The sequence below is a fragment of the Panulirus ornatus genome, chromosome 40 (genome assembly GCF_036320965.1).
Source record: "Panulirus ornatus isolate Po-2019 chromosome 40, ASM3632096v1, whole genome shotgun sequence".
NCBI lineage: Eukaryota > Metazoa > Arthropoda > Malacostraca > Decapoda > Palinuridae > Panulirus > Panulirus ornatus.
This window is the reverse complement of record NC_092263.1, coordinates 16464186-16483256: the sequence shown is the minus strand read 5'-3', so window position 1 is coordinate 16483256 and position 19071 is coordinate 16464186. Positions and strand designations below refer to the sequence as shown.

Below are 19071 nucleotides of genomic sequence, written 5' to 3'. Positions count from 1 at the left end.
ACAACTCTATCCATAGCCCACGCCTCGCAACCATACAACATTGTTGGAACCACTATTCCTTCAAACATATCCATTTTTGCTTTCCGAGATAATGTTCTTGACTTGCACACATTCTTCAAGGCTCCCAGGATTTTCGCCCCCTCCCCCACCCTATGATCCACTTCCGCTTCCATCTGCTGCCAGATCCACTCCCAGATATCTAAAACACTTTACTTCCTCCAGTTTTTCTCCATTCAAACTTACCTCCCAATTGCCTTGACCCTCAACCCTACTGTACCTAATAACCTTGCTCTTATTCACATTTACTCTTAACTTTCTTCTTTCACACACTTTACCATATATATATATATATATATATATATATATATATATATATATATATATATATATATATATATATATATATCTTTTTTTTCTTTTCTTTTTTGCTTTGTCGCTGTCTCCCGCGTTTGCGAGGTAGCGCAAGGAAACAGACGAAAGAAATGACCCAATCCACCCCCATACACATGCATATACATACATCCACACATGCAAATATACATACCTACACAGCTTTCCATGGTTCACCCCAGATGCTTCACATGCCCTGATTCAATCCACTGACAGCACGTCAACCCCGGTATACCACATCGATCTAATTCACTCTATTCCTTGCCCTCCTTTCACCCTCCTGCATGTTCAGGCCCCGATCACACAAAATCTTTTTCACTCCATCTTTCCACCTCCAATTTGGTCTCCCTCTTCTTCTCGTTCCCTCCACCTCTGACACATATTATCCCTGGGGTAGGGGAGAAAGAATACTTCCCACGTATTCCCTGCGTGTCGTAGAAGGCGACTAAAAGGGAAGGGGGCGGGGGGCTAGAAATCCTCCCCTCTTGTTTTTTTTTTAATTTTCCAAAGGAAAAGGAAAAGGAGAGTAAGTGAGCTTGGAAAGTACACCTGTGTGAGGAAGTATCAGAAGAGATTGAGTGTAGAATGGCAAAAGGTGAGAGCAAATGACGTGAGGGGAGTTGGGTGAGGAATGGGATGTATTTAGGGAGGCAGTGGTGGCATATGCAAAAGATCATGTGGCAAGGCAAAGGTGGGAGGTGGGCAGGAAAACAGACAGAAAAGGCCACATTCATTCACATCCAGTCTCTAGCTGTCATGTGTAATGCACTGAAGCCACAGCTCCCTATCCACATCTGGGCCTCACAGACCTTTCCATGGTTTACTCCAGGCATTTCATGTTGTAAAGAACACATCTAAGTGTACTGAAGAAAAAACCTTACTGAGGAATGTTCAATGTTGTTGGCTTCATAAAAGTAAGAACAGGCTACTTCTTGAAAGTATTTTGGCTGTATCCCAGAATGCCTTACCCCTGCTCCCAGCCCCCATCACAGTACTTACCCCCACTTATTACTACTTTTTTAAGATAAATATACTACAGGAAACCTTTCCTTCTAATCTCATAGTGGCACTCTCTCAGTCACAGCCTTGCTTAAACCAGTACACTCAACATCAAAGAATGAATATACATCTTAGATTTTTCTTGCCCCGAGATTGAGCCTATTTTATAGGCTGTAAATGCAGTGTTACAGTTGTACTTTGATACCTGTTTAGCTATAGACTAGGAGGTGATGGTTAAGATAATTACTAATGTTTTTTGTGTTCTAATGTATGATGAATATACTTTTTTGAAGTTTACTTTCCTTCTCATTAATAGTGGTAATCAAAATTAAGAAGTATAAATTTCTTTGCAAAGAGCAAGTTCCTGTATTTTACAGCTTAAAGTTGGGAGGTGCATAAAATAATTATGCCATCAAAGGAAAACTTGATTTTAACTAAATTAGAATTAAGAATTAAATTAACTGTGAATAGAATAAATCAAATATCTTATGAGTAGTAATTTTTATGACACGAGCCCCTAGTTCTTGAATTTATCCTAGCAAACATGCATTATGTGTACATTTCAAAGATTTTGTGGATTAAACAATTTGATTTTCATTACCATCTCAATCTAAGATAGGATTATGCAGATATTATTAAACAGCGGTCACTCCACATCACTGAGCACTAAGTTATATTCAAACAACTTAAAATCATAATTTTCAATTTATCATTCTATTTAACTTCTTACTCTAAATGCCATTCCATCAAAATAAATGTTTCACTACACTTATTTCTAATCTCAATCCATAAATTTTATGGTTAGCCTGCATAAAACTTTCTTCCATGAGATACATGATTATTCATTAGTCATATATAATAATCATAATGCAATATTTTATCTATTATTCTGTCAGTTCAATACATTACATAGCACTGTCTCAAGAAACAGTTCAAACTATAATATTATCAACATAAAAATATGTTGCATACTTCTTAATACTTTTTTGCTCATACAAATAAATGTATCTTTATATTCCACTTCCGATGAAGGTTTTCACCATATGAGATCAAGTCATATGTTACAAAGACACAAAACCTAATAAAAAGTAAAACTTTCTCTCCTATTACCAGCAATTAAACATCAAATGGCATTACTAATCAGTTTTCAATTAAAGCTTGTCATTAAACAGACAAGAGTCAGGCAACCATGTTCTAAATTAGCAAAATCTGAGGTGTCACTACTGGTCACCACAGATGAAACTTGGTTCATACCGGTTCGCAGAGAGAATCAAACCACTTGATCCAGATGACAGAGGCTCCTGTTGAATATAAAGGTTTAAAAAGCTCCATTATATTGAGCAATAATGCATTCTCTCCGCATGGCACATATACATAAATTAGCTCCTATTTTGGACTAAATGAAACTGTAGTGTCAGGCCTTTAAAATGACAGATTGGCCCAACTGGGTGTATAATACAGGAAATAAGCTGCAGGAATCTGTATGCGAGACTTTGTAGACACGCTGTCTCCTTGCAAATATTAGAATGGTATTTATGTATATGAATAAGGAAATATTCATAAGCTGTTCATATCATGTATTAGACCAAAACTAGAAAATGCTTCTTAAAGTTGGTCTATCCACTTCATAAAGCATAAAGAACTAAAAGAGAACATTTAGAGAAGGGCAACAAAGATGGTACCTGAATTTAGAAAACAGAGTAAGAGGAGAGCTGATAACAATCTTTAGTTTTTAAATCAGTCTGATGAGGTAAACAGTGAATAGTTCTGTAAAAGGTACAAAGATGGAACTATCAGAGGCCATAATATGAAAGTATACATGAAACTTGTTTGAAAAGATGCAAAAAGCACTTTTATAGCAAAAGAATAGTGGATGAATGGAATAAACTAAACAAAACTGTAAAAGTGGGCAGTATACAAGAGTTTAAAAAAGCAGTATCATGCCAGAAAAAGTTCCAAAGATAGAGCACCAAGAATGCAAAACTCCCTCCATGAGTGAAGCGAAGCTTAAGTGTATAGGGGAAGAATGATTTGGAAAAGTCCTAAGTAAAGTTGGGGGTTGGTGAGAGGACAAGAGCAAAGGAAGGAGTAGCACTACTCCTGAAGCAGGAGTTGTGGGAATGTGTGATACAATGTAAGAAAGTAAATTCTAGACTGAAGTGGGTAAAACTGAAAGTGGATGGAGAGAGATGGGTGATTAATGGTGCTTATGCACTTGGTCATGAGATGAAAGATCATGAGAGGCAAGTGTTTTGGGAGCAGATGAATGAGTGTGTCAGCAACTTTGATGCATGAGACCAGGTATTAGTGATGGGTGATTTAAATGCGAAGGTGAGTAATGTGGTAGTTGAGGGTATAATTGGTGTACGTAGGGTATTCAGTGTTGTAAATGGAAATGGTGAAAAACTTGTAGATTTGTGTGATGAAAAAAGACTGGTGATTGGGAATACCTGGTTTAAAATGAGAGATATACATAAGTATACATATGTGAGTAGGAGAGATGGTCAAAGCGTATTATTGGATTATGTGATAATTCATATGCATGTAAAAGAGACTTTTGGATGTTAATGTGTTGAAGGGGTAGCTGGAGGGATGTCTGATCGCTATCCTATGGAGGCGAAGGTGAAGATTTGTATAGGTTCTCAAAAAAGAGAAAATGTTGGGGGGAAGAGAGTGGTGAGAGTAACTGAGCTTGGAAAGGATATTTATGTGAGGAAGTACTAGGAAAGATTGAGCAGAATGGCAAAAGCTGAGAGCAAATGATGTGAGGGGAGTGGGTGAGGAATGGGGTGTATTTGGGGAAGCAGTGATGGCAGGTGGAAAAGATGCATATGGCATGAGAAAGATGGGAGGTGGACAGATTAGAGAGGGTAGTGAGTAGTGGGATGAAGTAAAGTTGTTAATGAAAGAGAGAAAAAAGAGGCATTTCGACGATACTTACAAGAAAGGAGTGCAAATGGAGGTATAAAAGAAAGCAGCAGGTCAAGTGGAAGGTGCAAGGGTTGAAAAAGAGGGCAAATGAGAGATGGGGTGAGAGAATATCATTAAACTTTAGGGAGTATAGAAAGACGTTTTGGAAGGAGATGAATAATGTGCGTAAGACAACTGGAACATTGGTGAAGGGGGCAGGGAGGGAAGTAATAACAGGTAGTAATGAAATGAAAAGGAGATGGAGTGAGTATTTCAAAGGTTTGTTGAATGTGTTTGTTGATAGCATGGCAGATGTAGAGTGTTTTGGTTGGGGTGGTGTGCGAAGTGAGAGGGTCTGGGAGAATGGTTTAGATAAGTGATAAGAGGTAGTGAAAGCTTTGCAGAAAATGAAATCCAGCAAGGTGGCAGGTTTGGATGGTACTGCAGTAGGATTTACCAAGAAAGGAGAGAAAAGAGTGTTGTTGATTGGTTGGTAAGGATATTCAATGTATGTATGGATCATGGGGAAGTGCCTGAGGATTGGTAGAATGTGTGCATAGTGCCATTGTACAAAGGTAAAGGAGATAAAGGTGAGTGTTCAAACTACAGATGTATAAGTTTGTTAAGTATTACTTGGAAATTATATGGGAGGGTATTCATTGAGAGGGTATTCATTGAGAGGGTGCATTTTCTAAACCTGATACTCTTGATAGTCTTGAGTAAGAGACTATCCCAAAGAATTATAAAGAATGAAGTGCTCACCTGATTAACTATGTGAACTGTGGTTGGTCCTACAGGAACTGAAACAGATGAACTTCCATTCTGCCCGGTAAGAGTTCCAAGCTCTGCTTCACCAGCACCATCTCCCTCAACTAAGACTGTGCTGTTGCCTATGGATGAAAAATACTTCATTGCTGCACTCATTTAAAAACATGGGTAGATATTACTATAGGGAGTCCGTGACTTACGAGCACCTGACCTACAACAACCTGTTCTTACAAATTAGCTCCACAAAAAACAAATTTAATTCCTTGTCCAACATACAATCAATTACTCGTACTTAAGAATTGCAGAACTGCATCTTTTTCATTAAATGTTGCTTAATATGTCTACCTATATGTCTATCTTCTGTTTCCCCTTTTAGAAAGTTAAAATACAAGGAGGGGAGGGTTTCTAGCCCCCTGCTCCCGTCCCCTCTAGTCGCCTTCTACGACACGTGAGGAATGCGTGGGAAGTATTCTTTCTACCCTATCCCCAGGGTGTTTTGAAATGGTTTGGTCACATGGAGAGAATGAGTGAGGAGAGATTGACAAAGAGGATATATGTGTCAGAGGTGGAGGGAACAAGGAGAAGTGGGAGACCAAATTGGAGGTGGAAAGATGGAGTGAAAAAGATTTTGAGTGATTGGGGCCTGAACATGCAGGAGGGTGAAAGGCGTGCAAGGAATAGAGTGAATTGGAATGTGGTATACCGGGGTTAACATGCTGTCAATGGATTGAACCAGGGCATGTGAAGCGTCTGGGGTAAACCATGGAAAGTTCTGTGGGGCCTGGATGTGGAAAGGGAGCTGTGGTTTCGCTGCATTATTACATGACAGCTAGAGACTGAGTGTGAATGAAAGGGGCCTTTGTTGTCTTTTCCTAGCACTACCTCGCACAATGAGGGGGGAGGGGGTTGTTATTTTATGTGTGGCGAGGTGGCGATGGGAATAAATAAAGGCAGACAGAATGAATTATGTACATGTGTATATATGTATATGTCTGTGTGTGTATATTTATATATACGTTGAGATGTATAGGTATGTATATTTGCGTGTGTGGACGTGTATGTATATACATGTGTATGTGGGTGGGTTGGGCCATTCTTTCATCTGTTTCCTTGCGCTACCTCACTAACGCGGAAGACAGCGACAAAGCAAAATAAATAAAATAAACTATGTCTATCTAAATCTCTGATGCCTAATCCCTCCAGGAACTCCCAAGGAAGTGGCCACACCAAAAGTCTCCATTTATCCCTGTCCTTACATGCCTCCCTCACATGTCTTGCATTTTTTCCGCATGCCCAAAACCACCTGAAAGTATTATGTTTCACCCACTCTACTATTCCATAATTCATTCCCAATGCATTCCCTACCATATCAGATCTCTCATAAACTCCTTCGTTACTTTCATCATTCCATATAGTCATACCACATACTCCATTCAAATAACCCATTTCCAAAGCCTTGATTCTTGACCTCTGTGACTCATTGCATGTCCATGATTTGGCTGCATAAGTCAGGGACTGGAGGACAATGCTGTCCCTTAATCCTTTCTTTACTTCCATACTTACACTTCTTCCCTTCATTATTCTATTAATGAACCCAGTGACTCCTATACCTTGCACTGCTCTCTCCCTTAACTTTCCTTCCATATCACCAAATTTACCCAAGATAGCCCCCAAAATATATAAACTTTAATCTCATACATTATTTCTCCCATATCTATATAATAGTTTAGTACAATATCTTCTCTCACCCTATAGGGATCTGCAAAGTCTATACTTTCACTCTGTTTCCTTTCAAACACCATTTCTTTAATTTGATTCACATTCACATTCAAATGCCTATGCTTACAAACATCATAAAACACACTTACAACATTCTGCAACTCCTCTTCACTCTCAGCAAACAACACAATATCATCTTCAAACAGCATGTCACTAACTATCATATGTCACCACCACACTCCATCTCTATGCCCCTTTTCCTTAGTTTTGCTTCCATCTCTTCTTATCACTCCATCCATACATGTTTAAAAAGCCACAGTGACATAACACAGCCCTGCCTCACACCCACATGTATACTGATCTTTTCACTCAACTCTTCTGCCAATTTTACACATGCAATTGCTACTCGACAGATGGCTTCCACACCATTTAACAGATCCCTACCCCATATATCCTTAACTCATCCCATAAAGCATTCCAATCAACTCTGTCAAACACTTTCTCTAGATCCATAAAAGCTGCATACAGCTTCTTACTTTTCACTCCATACTTTTCCACAGTCATTCTCACTGTAAAAATCTGATCCAAACATCCCCTACCTTTCCTAAAACCCCTTTGCTCCTCACTTACTCTGAATTCAGTCGCTTCCATCACTTTAACAATCAACGCTCTTGCATTCACTTTTCCTGGAAGACTTAACAGACTTATTCCCCTATAACTGCTACATACATTCTTAGCACCTCTTCCTTTGAGTAAAGGAACAATAAAAGATTTCACCCAATCCTCAGGCATAACCTTCAGCTTCCATGCTAAATTACACATCAAATACATCTACTCTAACATACTTTCTTCACCTATCATTTCAGCTGTAATCCCATCTACTCCAGATCTTTTCCTACCTACAACCTCATTATTGCCCTTTCTTACCTTTCATTTTGCTATATGCTCCCGTAATTTTATCCTTTTCCTTCCATCCCCCATACCTATGTGTGCAGCATCTGCTGCCTCACCTCCTCCTACATTCATCAGTTCTTCAAAATATCTTTCCTTCTTCCTTTCACTTCCTGCTTTTGATTCAGCATCCCCTTTTCCTTACTTTTCAAATTTACATTTCCACTCTTACATCTACCTCTTTCCTTTTTCATCTCCTTCCAGTACAATTTCTTATTTTCCTTAAACTTTTCACTTAACTGTCTCCCAAAATCTTCATCTGATCTTTCTTTGGTTTCCTCTATCAGACTCTTAACAATCTGCCTACGCATCTTATGTTCTTCCCTCCTCCTTTACTGAACTTCCACTGGAATACTCCTTTTGAATAATGTACCATGTTCCTTCTTCTACTTTTCCACAGCATTTCTTATCTCATTCATCCTTCATGCATTTCCACTTTCATTCTTATATCTCACGACCTTGTATCTATGAACAAATTCTATAACTTTAACAGTCATTCTCTACACATTTTAAATACCTCATTTACACATGAATACATCCCTACATTAATTGCATTTTCATCTAAACTTCTAGTAATCCTTCTTTCATACTCTTTGCATTCTTTCTGATCATCCTTAATGTTCTATTACTTATATTTACTTTGGAATACAATATCTAATACATTACTACATTCAGATATAAGTATTTATTCCAATTTCATGCATTTCCTCATATTTTCTGACTTACAACCAGGGTCCAGGAACCTAACTCGTTCATAACTCGGGGACTCCCTGTACTATTATCATAAAACCTCAGGATCTCTTTTATGAGGCTCCTGGAGCTTTGAGGCTGCACACAAATACAGGACCCTTTTACAGTAAGAAGGCCCTCAAAAAGACTGAACTCCTCAGTGTCAACTGAAAATGATACAGCCTCACCAAAGGTGACTTCTCACTCACAGTGTAACCATCTGAAGAATGAGTTCAATAACATCCATGAAGTGAAAGACAAAGAAATAAATAAGTCAGGAATCTTCCTTAACACAATCTATACAATAACATTTTGTTGGTTTCAAGATAACACAGGAGCTACTGCAGACAGACGATTCTTATGCTGTGGAAAATACTGTATCACACCTTTCCAGGACTTAGAATGAAGAATTGCCTCATCTGTACACAACTGGTCCATAGTTTTTGTGCAAGATGACACAAAACATTGGCCTTATGTGCATTACATCTGGTCTCTAGATTTTAGGCATGATGTAACAAAACCAGTGTCTCTTATCCACAGCCAAGTCCCACACACTTCTCCATGGCTTAACGTGACTACTTCACATGATCTTGTTCAGCCTACTTGCATGCTCAACCCTACATACAATATTAATTCATTTTTTCTGTCCAGCACACACCTAACACCCTACAGAATACTCAAACCTCATCTCAATAAGACCCTTGTGTTTACCTCTCTCACAACCCCATCCGTAAACAAATTAAATAGCCATGCTGACATCACACACCCCTGCCGCACACCTAACTTCACATAGAACCACTCACCCTCCTTCCTTCCTACTATATTATACATAATTTATAACTACATACTTCTTGAAAAGGATAATCATCTCACCTTCAATAATGAAAGACTCACTGTCCTCTATTGTTGAATGCTGAGTATCTATATGAGGCAAAAGAAAAGCTGGCTGACCATCAATGGTAATCTGGTAGGCTGATGGTGGAGGTTGTGATGGTGACTCAATGGGCATGGGAGGGATGGCTGACTTGCTTCTACTTGATGTGCTGATGACACTAGAATTCTTTGAAAAGAAATTATGAGAGCTAGTGAAGAAAAAGGAGCATCATACATAAAATTTATACTACTATGTAAATCATCATACATAAAACTTATACTGCTATGTTCATACTTTTGACATTCTTGCAAAACAAAATGTCTTCCACAATAATCAAACTTGCACACAGGTACAGCTGATTATGAGAATAATAGCAAAATGAAATGAGCACTTAAGGAATAATTTTGTACAAAATATTCTGAAAAATGTTAAAAACTCCTTATTTGTTCTTATTAAAATTATTACATATACTACCACATAAACTGCAGAAAATTCAACTTTCTGTATTAGGAGATGTGCAATATTTCATCAAAAGCTGCCAGTAAGATATCCTGGTAACACAATTCTGCAACAAACCTCATACACATATTACACAAGCTGCATAACATCGTATATGCTACTGAAGGGATGGTAGTACCCACGCATTTGATTTATCTTTAGCCCCCACCTATCATCAATTTCTACACATTCATATAATGTACATTCCATCAACCTTTTCCATATGCGAAGTCTGTAACACTCAATACATTTTAGTTACAATTAGGTGTGGCACTGAAGTTCACTAGTTATGGAGACTCTATTGCCTTGGCCACCCCACTGAGGGAATTCCAGTAGGAACAGGCATCAGAGATATAGATAGATAGAATAAATAAGTATTGCAAAATTATTTCTCAATATAATGAACTGCTTTTCTTTTTGCCCGTCCCAATACTTTTATTATTCTTCCTCCTTTCACACACTCTTCCAAACTCAGAAAGCAACTTCTGCAGTCTCTAACTCAAATCTGCCGTTAGCACTTAGCCATAAGCAAACAAGTGACTCACCTCCCAGGCCCCCTCAAACCCAACAGACTGCATACCTACCCCTCTCTCCAAGACTACCCCATCCATAAACAGATTACACAACAAAGGTGATATCACATCTCTGCCACAGACCCACCTTCAGTTGGAACCACTCGCCCTCCTCTCTAGCTACTTACATATACACCTTACCCCTCTCTCCAAGACTCATGCATTGATCTCCCTCACTAAACCATCCATAAACAGACTAAACAACCATGGTGACATCGCACATCCCTTCCACAGACTCAATTTTTAATCTCTCTCTCTCTCTCTCTCTCTCTCTCTCTCTCTCTCTCTCTCTCTCTCTCTCTCTCTCTCTCTCTCTCTCTCTACAAAAACTCCTTACTGTTTCTGATAACTTTCCTCCCACACCAAATATTTGTGACACCTACAAAGTATCTCTATGAACCCTATCATATGCTTTCTCCACATCCATAAATGCCACATACAAATCCTTCTGTTTCTCAAAGTATTTCTCACACATTCTTCAAAGCAAACACCTGACTGACACATCCTCTACCACTTCTGAAACCACACTGCTCTTCCCTAATCTAATGCTTTGTACATGCCTTCACCCTCTCAGTCAATACCCTTCCATAAAACTTCCCAGGAATACTTAACAAACTTATGCCTCTGTTTGAACATATTCAACAAACTTATGCCTCTGGAGTTTGAACACTTCTTTGTCCCCTTTGCCTTTGTCTAATGGCACTATGCATGCATTCCACCAATCCTCAGGCACTTCACCATGATCCATACATACACTGAATATCCTTACCAACCAATCAACAACACATTCACCCCTTTCCTAATAGATTCTACTGCAATGCCATCCAGACCTGCTGCCTTGCCTGTGTGGATCAGGTATTTGCTTTGAAGATTGAGTGTGAAATACTTAGGAAAGGTTGACCAAGAGAATACGTGTGTCAGAGGTGGAGGGAACAAGAAGCGGGAGACCAAATTGGAGGTGGAATGATGGAGTGAAAAAGATTTTGGGTGATCGGGGCCAGAACATATAGGAGGGTGAGAGGCGTGCAGGGAATAGAGTGAATTGGAATGATGTGGTATACTGGGGTTGACGTCTTGTCAATGGACTGAACAAGGGCAAGTAAAACATCTAGGGTAAACCACGGAGAGGCCTGTGGGGCCTGGATGTGTCTAGGGAGGTGTGGTTTCAGTGCATTACACATGACAACTACAGACTGAGTGTGAACAAATGTGGTCTTTTTTGTCTGTTTCCCTGGTGCTACCTCGCTGAAGCAGGGGATAGTGATGTTGTTTCCTGTGGGGCTGGGTAACATTGGAAAAGAAAAGCAAGTGTGAATATGTACATGTGAATATATGTATATGTCTGTATGTTGAAAAAAAAAATAAATAAAAATATAAGTATATGAGTGGATGGGCCATTCTTCTTTGTCTGTTTCCTGTCGCTACCTCGCTGACGCAGGAGATGACGATCAAGTATAATAATATAAATGTATTTTCCCCACATGTATTCGCCATTTCCTGTGTAATCAAGGTAGCGTCAAGAACAGATGACTGAACCTTCGGGGGGAAAATCCTTACTTGGCCCCTTCTCTGTTCCTTCTTTTGTTGATGCTGGAAATCCTCCCCTCCTGTTTTAGTTTTTAGGAGAAGGAACAGAGAAGAGGGCCAAGTATGGATTTTCCCTCTAATGGTTAGTCATATGTTCTTAACACCACTTCACTAATGTGGGAAATGGTAAATATGTATGAAAAAAAAATATGTATTTTCTTTTTTCATATATATTTGCTATTTCCCACAGAAGTGAAAAGAACAGATGAGTGAGCATATATATACAACCTTCAACTTCAAAATCACCCCCACCTCAAATTCACCCTTAACACCGTCCTAAGCCCCCATCACAACCTTGCCCCTCAAACTCACCTACAACCTCAAAACTGCCCTCAATCTCATCCTCAAAACCATCATTAAACACACCTTCAACCTCAACCTTACTCTCATCCTCAAGCTGATGTTGAAGTAGAGATTGAATATCAGGAGCTGTCAAACATTTCATCCACAACATGTACCCTGCTCAATAAGCACTGAACCAGGCCATCATCAAGGTAATATCATATATTTGCATATTTTCTGTTACTTTTGAAAGTCAATATATCATTCCTTAAAGAATTCTAATTTTACATGGACCATACCAGCCAATTATGAAGTAACATCCAACCATCAATATAACGTCTGTTGGTAACAATGTTGTTTACACTATGATACTAGAAAAACACTATATTCACTTACTGTCAAAAGATACAAGAAAAACACTATATTCACTTACTGTCATTCATAAATGTTGCAAGAAATGATGTCAATTCATTAATTACTTATCAAGTTTCATGATCAGTGTAAAACACTGCCAGCGTAAGTACAGTCAGACTATAAATTACTTTCATCCAATTGTTGAACAATATGACAAAATGAAAAATTCCAAACATAGATATCACATCTGGCTTCACACTGATAACTTTACTTTCCTTATGTATGAATATGTGGAGCTACCAGTGACACTATTTTTGTCATTTGCCATGATGCAATGATGTTTCAATAGTACTGACCAACCCTGTGATGACCAGGAATGAGTGTTCAGTTTGAAATGCATCACATCAAGGTGTAATAGTAACTTATGGTCTGGCTGTACATACTGCTCCCAGATGCCCATGCCAGCATTTCACAAGTAATTGCAATAAAAGTGCTGCCATCTAATGATGCGATGAACACTTTTAAGATGATAATTTACAGAAATTTTGAGTAATACTCACAACAAATTTTGTACTTTATTTTGTTTAATCAAATATAATGAGGTGCATAGAAACCAATGACTTTTTTTATGCGGAAACTGAAGCATGGTTCCCAAATAAAATTTTCAAAAGCATTTTCACAAATCAGGCTCTGGTATATCATGGTCTGGATGTAATTATTGTAAACATTTACAAACACCTGAGTACTGGCTGTACATGCTTCATACAACTTACTGGTATCGACAGGACTCAGCCCTCTCCCATATGAAAATGTTAGAGACAGAACGCTTTTGATTCCACTCTAGCTAACAGGGGTGGAGGAAGATCCTCCTCAGATATGTGATCAGTACTGTACTTCATACTGGGACAAATAAAACTGCATCACGGAACATGCACAAACAGATATTATTGTTGTTTAGGGCAAATATGGGTATGTTTGAAGGCATTCTAGTCTTCACAGTGTTGTATGAATGAAAAAGATAAGATGATGAACATGTTGGAAATGAAATGCCTGAGGACATGTGGTGTGAGGTGGCTGACCATACATAAAATGACTGCAATTCAAGAGTAAGGTGTGACAGTAAGTGCAGTCTCACTGAACAAGCTGACCAGGGTGCATTACAATGGTTTTGATACATTGAAAAGATAAGCAAAGAATAAACTAAGAGAGTCTATGAGTTAGCAATTGAGGGAACAAGGGGGATGGGGAGACTGAGAAAGAGAAGGAATGCAAATACCTCTTTTTCTCTGCCTCCTCTTGTACAGATGATGGGAAGGATGAACCAACAAATAAAGAACCCTGAATTCCAGTTCTCAGCCTAACGACACTCTCTCTCAGATGACTATGTTCCCTGCCAATTGTAAAGGTTTTAGTTTCCAAGGAAAACTTGCATTTAGTCCCTTCCTTTCTGAAGGACTCCCCTGAATCTTTCTTTGAGTATTAGAAACCTAAGGAATCAAATGTACACTGATTATCATAATGAACATTTCTCAACCTTCCAGAAGATGCTTCCAAATTTAAGTGCTACAAAATATTACCAAAAATCATATTTACTTTTGAATGAGTCAAGTGTATAGCTACTGAATCAAGAATGATGCAAACAAAAAATCTAAGCTAGAAAAAAAGTTAATGTTCACAAACTGCATACCAACTTTCAGCTACCTCAAGATAACTGAAAATAGCATCTAAAAACAACTAAAATCAAAGAGCACCTAACAGCTAATCTACAGCTACTACCTCAAACTTACCCTGCTGAAGCTAAGGTCAATTAACACAGACTGATCTAAATTCAGAAATTCTTAGCACACTAAAATAGGTTTTTATTCACTTACAGTATGACTCATAGGTCCAGTATTCTGCTGGAGGTCACATATTCCTGGGCTACTAATAATTCTTGGACTCCTTGTTATATTTGGCAACTCCTCACCTTCATCAATTCTGTAATGACTCTCAGCATCAACCTAGTGTAAATAAACTTCATGATTGTTGCTTTACCACATATTCTACAATGAAATTTCATATAAAAATTTTGAAAAAATAGTGTGGTTAAGAAAGCAGAAAAGGGTTTGATGAAATGGTTTGGATATATGGAGAGAATGAGTGAGGAAAGGTTAACAAAGAGGATATATTTGTCAAAAGTGGAGGGAACAAGGAGAAGCAGGAGAACAAATTGGAGGTGGAAAGATGGAGTGAAAAAGATTTTGAGCAATCAGGGCCTGAACATGCCGGAGGGTAAGAGGCATGCAAGGAATACAGTGAACTGTGGTATACCAGGGTCGATGTGCTGTCAATAGACTGAACCAAGGCACATGAAATGTCTGGGGTAAACCATGGAAAGGTCTTTGGGGCCTGGATGTAGAGAGGGAGTTGTGGTTTCGGTGCATTACACATGACAGCTAAAGACTGAGTGTGAATGAATTTGGCTTTTTTTCGTCTGTTTTCCTAGCGCTACCTCACTGACGTAGGGGGTGGTGATGCTGTTTCCTGTGAGGTGGAGTGGCTCCGGGAATGGATGAACAAGGATGGACATGTTTATGCATATGTATATGTTGATATGTATATGTATGTGTATGGGCATGTATGTATATATGTGTGTATATGAATGGATGGGTATTCATCTGTTTCCTGGGCTACCTCACTGAAGCAGGTAACAGTGATCAAGTACAATGAATACTAAAGATAACCAATAATATGTAATGTATTTTCATTTTGTTCTTAAAGTGTACCTACTGATTTTTTTCATAGAGAACGATATGGCACATGCAAATATGTACCAATCATAGTAATCTCAGGTGAAAGGAAATTAGGATAAACATATAAATAAGGAGATTCTGACACATACAAACAACAAATTTTTTTTTATCTACAACTAATTACATAAAAGGCCATATCGTCTGATCTTGTCAACCCGCACAGGAAACAAAATCACACATTTCATGTCCTCTGTCACCATTATTGTTAGTTTTTAATGAAACATAATCACCATAATGAAAAAAAAGAGTTTACATGAAGGGCTTTTAAAAACATAAACATGAAAAATATATCTAATTCTGAAATGAAATATTAGTTGAGTTAATTCACTGATTTCTTATCAAATATTTTTTGAAATGGGATGATAACTAAACATCTTTGTCTACAGTATTTGTCAGTGTGCAAAAGTTGAGCATCATCAACAGATTTAATAATGATTCTAACATTACCAAGGGTCTTTTATGCAGCCAATTCACTGCCACAGTGTTGTTAGTGTTCAGCAACTCATAATGTCCGTCTGCTAATGCAAGGATGAACACACTATATACCAGCAAGTGTTGGTGTGCTGTATCAATTATACAAAGGACTGAATTAATTATACAAAGGACTGAATTATACTAGCAAGTGTTGGTGTGCTGTATCAACTGTACAAAGGAATGAGTTATCTTAAGACACTGAATGGAGGAAAAAATAAATAAGAAATCAGGCCCTACTAGTAAGTACTCCATGGGAGATGCTTAAAACCTTTAGAGTATGTACACAACATTGTCTATCCTTGTAAAATGAGGATTCACAATATGAATTAAAGGAAAACAAACCATTCTGTCTACAGACATAGTCTCTCCTTGTCATGCATAACACCAGACAACACTTAACTCACATAACTCATTCTTCGTAATCTAGATTTTCCTGTGGTAAGCACAATGTGCCAGCCTTGCCTTTTGGCAAAATGGCAAGAGCAATACACTGAAGTAGTACAATGAAAAATTAGGCAGGAGCAGTAGGTAGAAACATTAGGTAGTGCAATGAGTAGGAGCATTAGCTGGGAGCATTTGGTAGAAGTAGTAGGCTGGAACACATTACGTAGAAGTAGTTGGTAGAAACATTAGGAGGAAGCCTTTGAAAACACTGTGCCAGAGTTGCCCTCTGTCACTGGCCTGTCAAGGGTGAGGCATTAAGGCTAAGAAGAGGCAATGGAGTAGAACAGTTATGAAGACAATTTTGCCATGGCCATCTCCTCAAGGAGTTCCCAAAGGAAACGGGCATCAGTAAAACAAGCCAAGACACAACAGATAAACAGAAAAATATATGTTAATATTTATCTATATCTATTTATGATACTTTGTCGCTGTCTCCCGTGTCAGCGAGGTAGCGCAAGGAAACAGACAAAAGAATGGCCCAACCAACCGACATACACATGTACATACACACATGTCCACACACGCACATACACATACCTATACATTTCAACGTATAGACACATGTACATACACAGAAATACACATACATACACATGTACATAATTCATACTGTCTGCCTTCATTCATTCCAGTTGCCACCCCGTCACATATGAAATGACAACCCCCTCCCCCACATGCGCGCGAGGTAGCACTAAGAATAGACAACAAAGGTCACATTTGTTCACACTCAGTCTCTAGCTGTCATGTATAATGCACTGAAACCACAGCTCCCTTTCCATATCCAGGCTCCACAAAACTTTCCATGGTTTATCCCAGATGCTTCACATGCCCTGGTTCAATCCATTGACAGCACAGCAACCCCGGTATACAACATCGTTCCAATTCACTCTATTCCTTGCATGCCTTTCACCCTCCTGCATGTTCAGGCCCCAATCGCTCAAAATCTTTTTCACTCCATCCTTCCACCTCCAATTTGGTCTCCCACTTCTCGTTCCCCCCACCTCTGACACATATATCCTCTTTGTCAATCTTTCCTCACTCATTCTCTGCATATGACCAAATCATTTCAATACACCCTCTTCTGCTCTCTCAACCACACTCTTTTTATTACCACACCTCTCTCTTACCCTCTCATTACTTACTTGATCAAACCACCTCACACCACATATTGTCCTCAAACATCTCATTTCCAACACATCCACCATTCTCTGCACAACTCTATCTAAAGCCCACGCCTTGTAACCATATAACATTGATGGAACCGCTATTCCTTCAAACACACCCATTTTAGCTTTCCAAGACAATGTTCTTGCCTTCCACACATTTTTCAACGCTCCCAGAACTTTCGCCCCCTCCCCCACCCTGTGACTCACTTCCACTTCCATGGTTCCATCCAATGCCAAATCCACTCCCAGATATCTAAAACACTTCACTTCCTCCAGTTTTTCTCCATTCAAACTTACCTCCCAATTGACTTGTCCCTCAACCCTACTGTACCTAATAACCTTGCTCTTATTCACATTTACTCTCAGCTTTCTTCTTTCACACACTTTACTAAACTCTGTCACCAGCTTCTTCAGTTTCTCACCCGAATCAGCCACCAGTGCTGTATCACCAGTGAACATCAACTGACTCACTTCCCAAGCCCTTTCATCCACAACAGACTGTATACTTGCCCCTCTCTCCAAAACTCTTGCATTCACCTCCCTAACAACCCCATCCATAAACAAATTAAACAACCATGAAGACATCACACACCCCTGCTGCAAACCGACATTCACTGAGAACCAATCACTTTTCTCTCTTCCTACTTGTAAACATGCCTTACATCCTTGATAAAAACTTTTCACTGCTTCTAGCAACTTGCCTCCCACACCATATATTCTTAATACCTTCCAAAGAGCATCTCTATCACCTCTGTCATATGCCTTCTCCAGATCCATAAATACTACATACAAATCCATTTGCTTTTCTAAGTATTTCTCACATACATTCTTCAAAGCAAACACCTGATCCACACATCCTCTACCACTTCTGAAACCACACTGCTCTTCCCTAATTTGATGTTCTGTACATGCCTTCACCCTCTCAATCAATACCCTCCCATATAATTTCGCAGGAATACTTAACAAACTTATACCTCTGTAATATGAGCACTCACCATTATCCCCTTTGGCTTTATACAATGGCACTATGCACGCATTCCGCCAATCCTCAGGCACCTCACCATGAGTCATACATACATTAAATATCCTTACCAACCAGTCAACAACACAGTCACCCTCTTTTTTTAACAAATTCCACTGCAATACCATCCAAACCCAACGCCTTGCCGGCTTTCATCTTCCGCAAAGCTTTCACTACCTCTTCTCTGTTTACCAAATCATTCTCCCAAACTCTCTCACTTTGCACACCACCTCACCCAAAACACCCTATATCTGCCACTCTTTCATCTAACACATTCAACAAACCTTTAAAATACTCACTCCATCTCCTTCTCACATCACCACTACTTGTTATAACCTCCCCTTTTGCCCCCTTCACTGATGTTCCCATTTGCTCTCTTGTCTTATGCACTTTATTTACCTCCTTCCAAAACATCTTTTTATTCTCCCTAAAATTTAATGATACTCTCTCACCCCAACTCTCATTTGCCCTCTTTTCCACCTCTTGCACCTTTCTCTTGACCTCCTGCCTCTTTCTTTTATACCTCTCCCAGTCATCTGCA

General features: G+C 38.9%; 1 protein-coding gene across 2 annotated transcripts in view; it reads right to left on the bottom strand.

The window, feature by feature from the left end:
* Positions 1-1875: 1875 nt before the first annotated feature.
* LOC139761479 (uncharacterized) overlaps positions 1876-19071 on the bottom strand; it is a 57938-nt gene continuing 40742 nt past the window's right edge. Inside the window, exons 12-16 of one of the 2 annotated variants that reach the window (XR_011715522.1) lie at positions 14505-14610; positions 13910-14023; positions 9340-9526; positions 5062-5189; positions 1876-2690 (exon numbers count right to left, since the gene is read on the bottom strand). Coding sequence is in view for 1 of the 2 variants with exons in the window: in XM_071685733.1 (XP_071541834.1) it covers positions 2610-2690; positions 5062-5189; positions 9340-9526; positions 14505-14610 (502 nt within the window). In the remaining variant the exon portion in view is untranslated. The remainder of the gene's footprint in view (positions 2691-5061; positions 5190-9339; positions 9527-13909; positions 14024-14504; positions 14611-19071) is intronic. The other variant, XM_071685733.1, reaches the window with a different exon arrangement.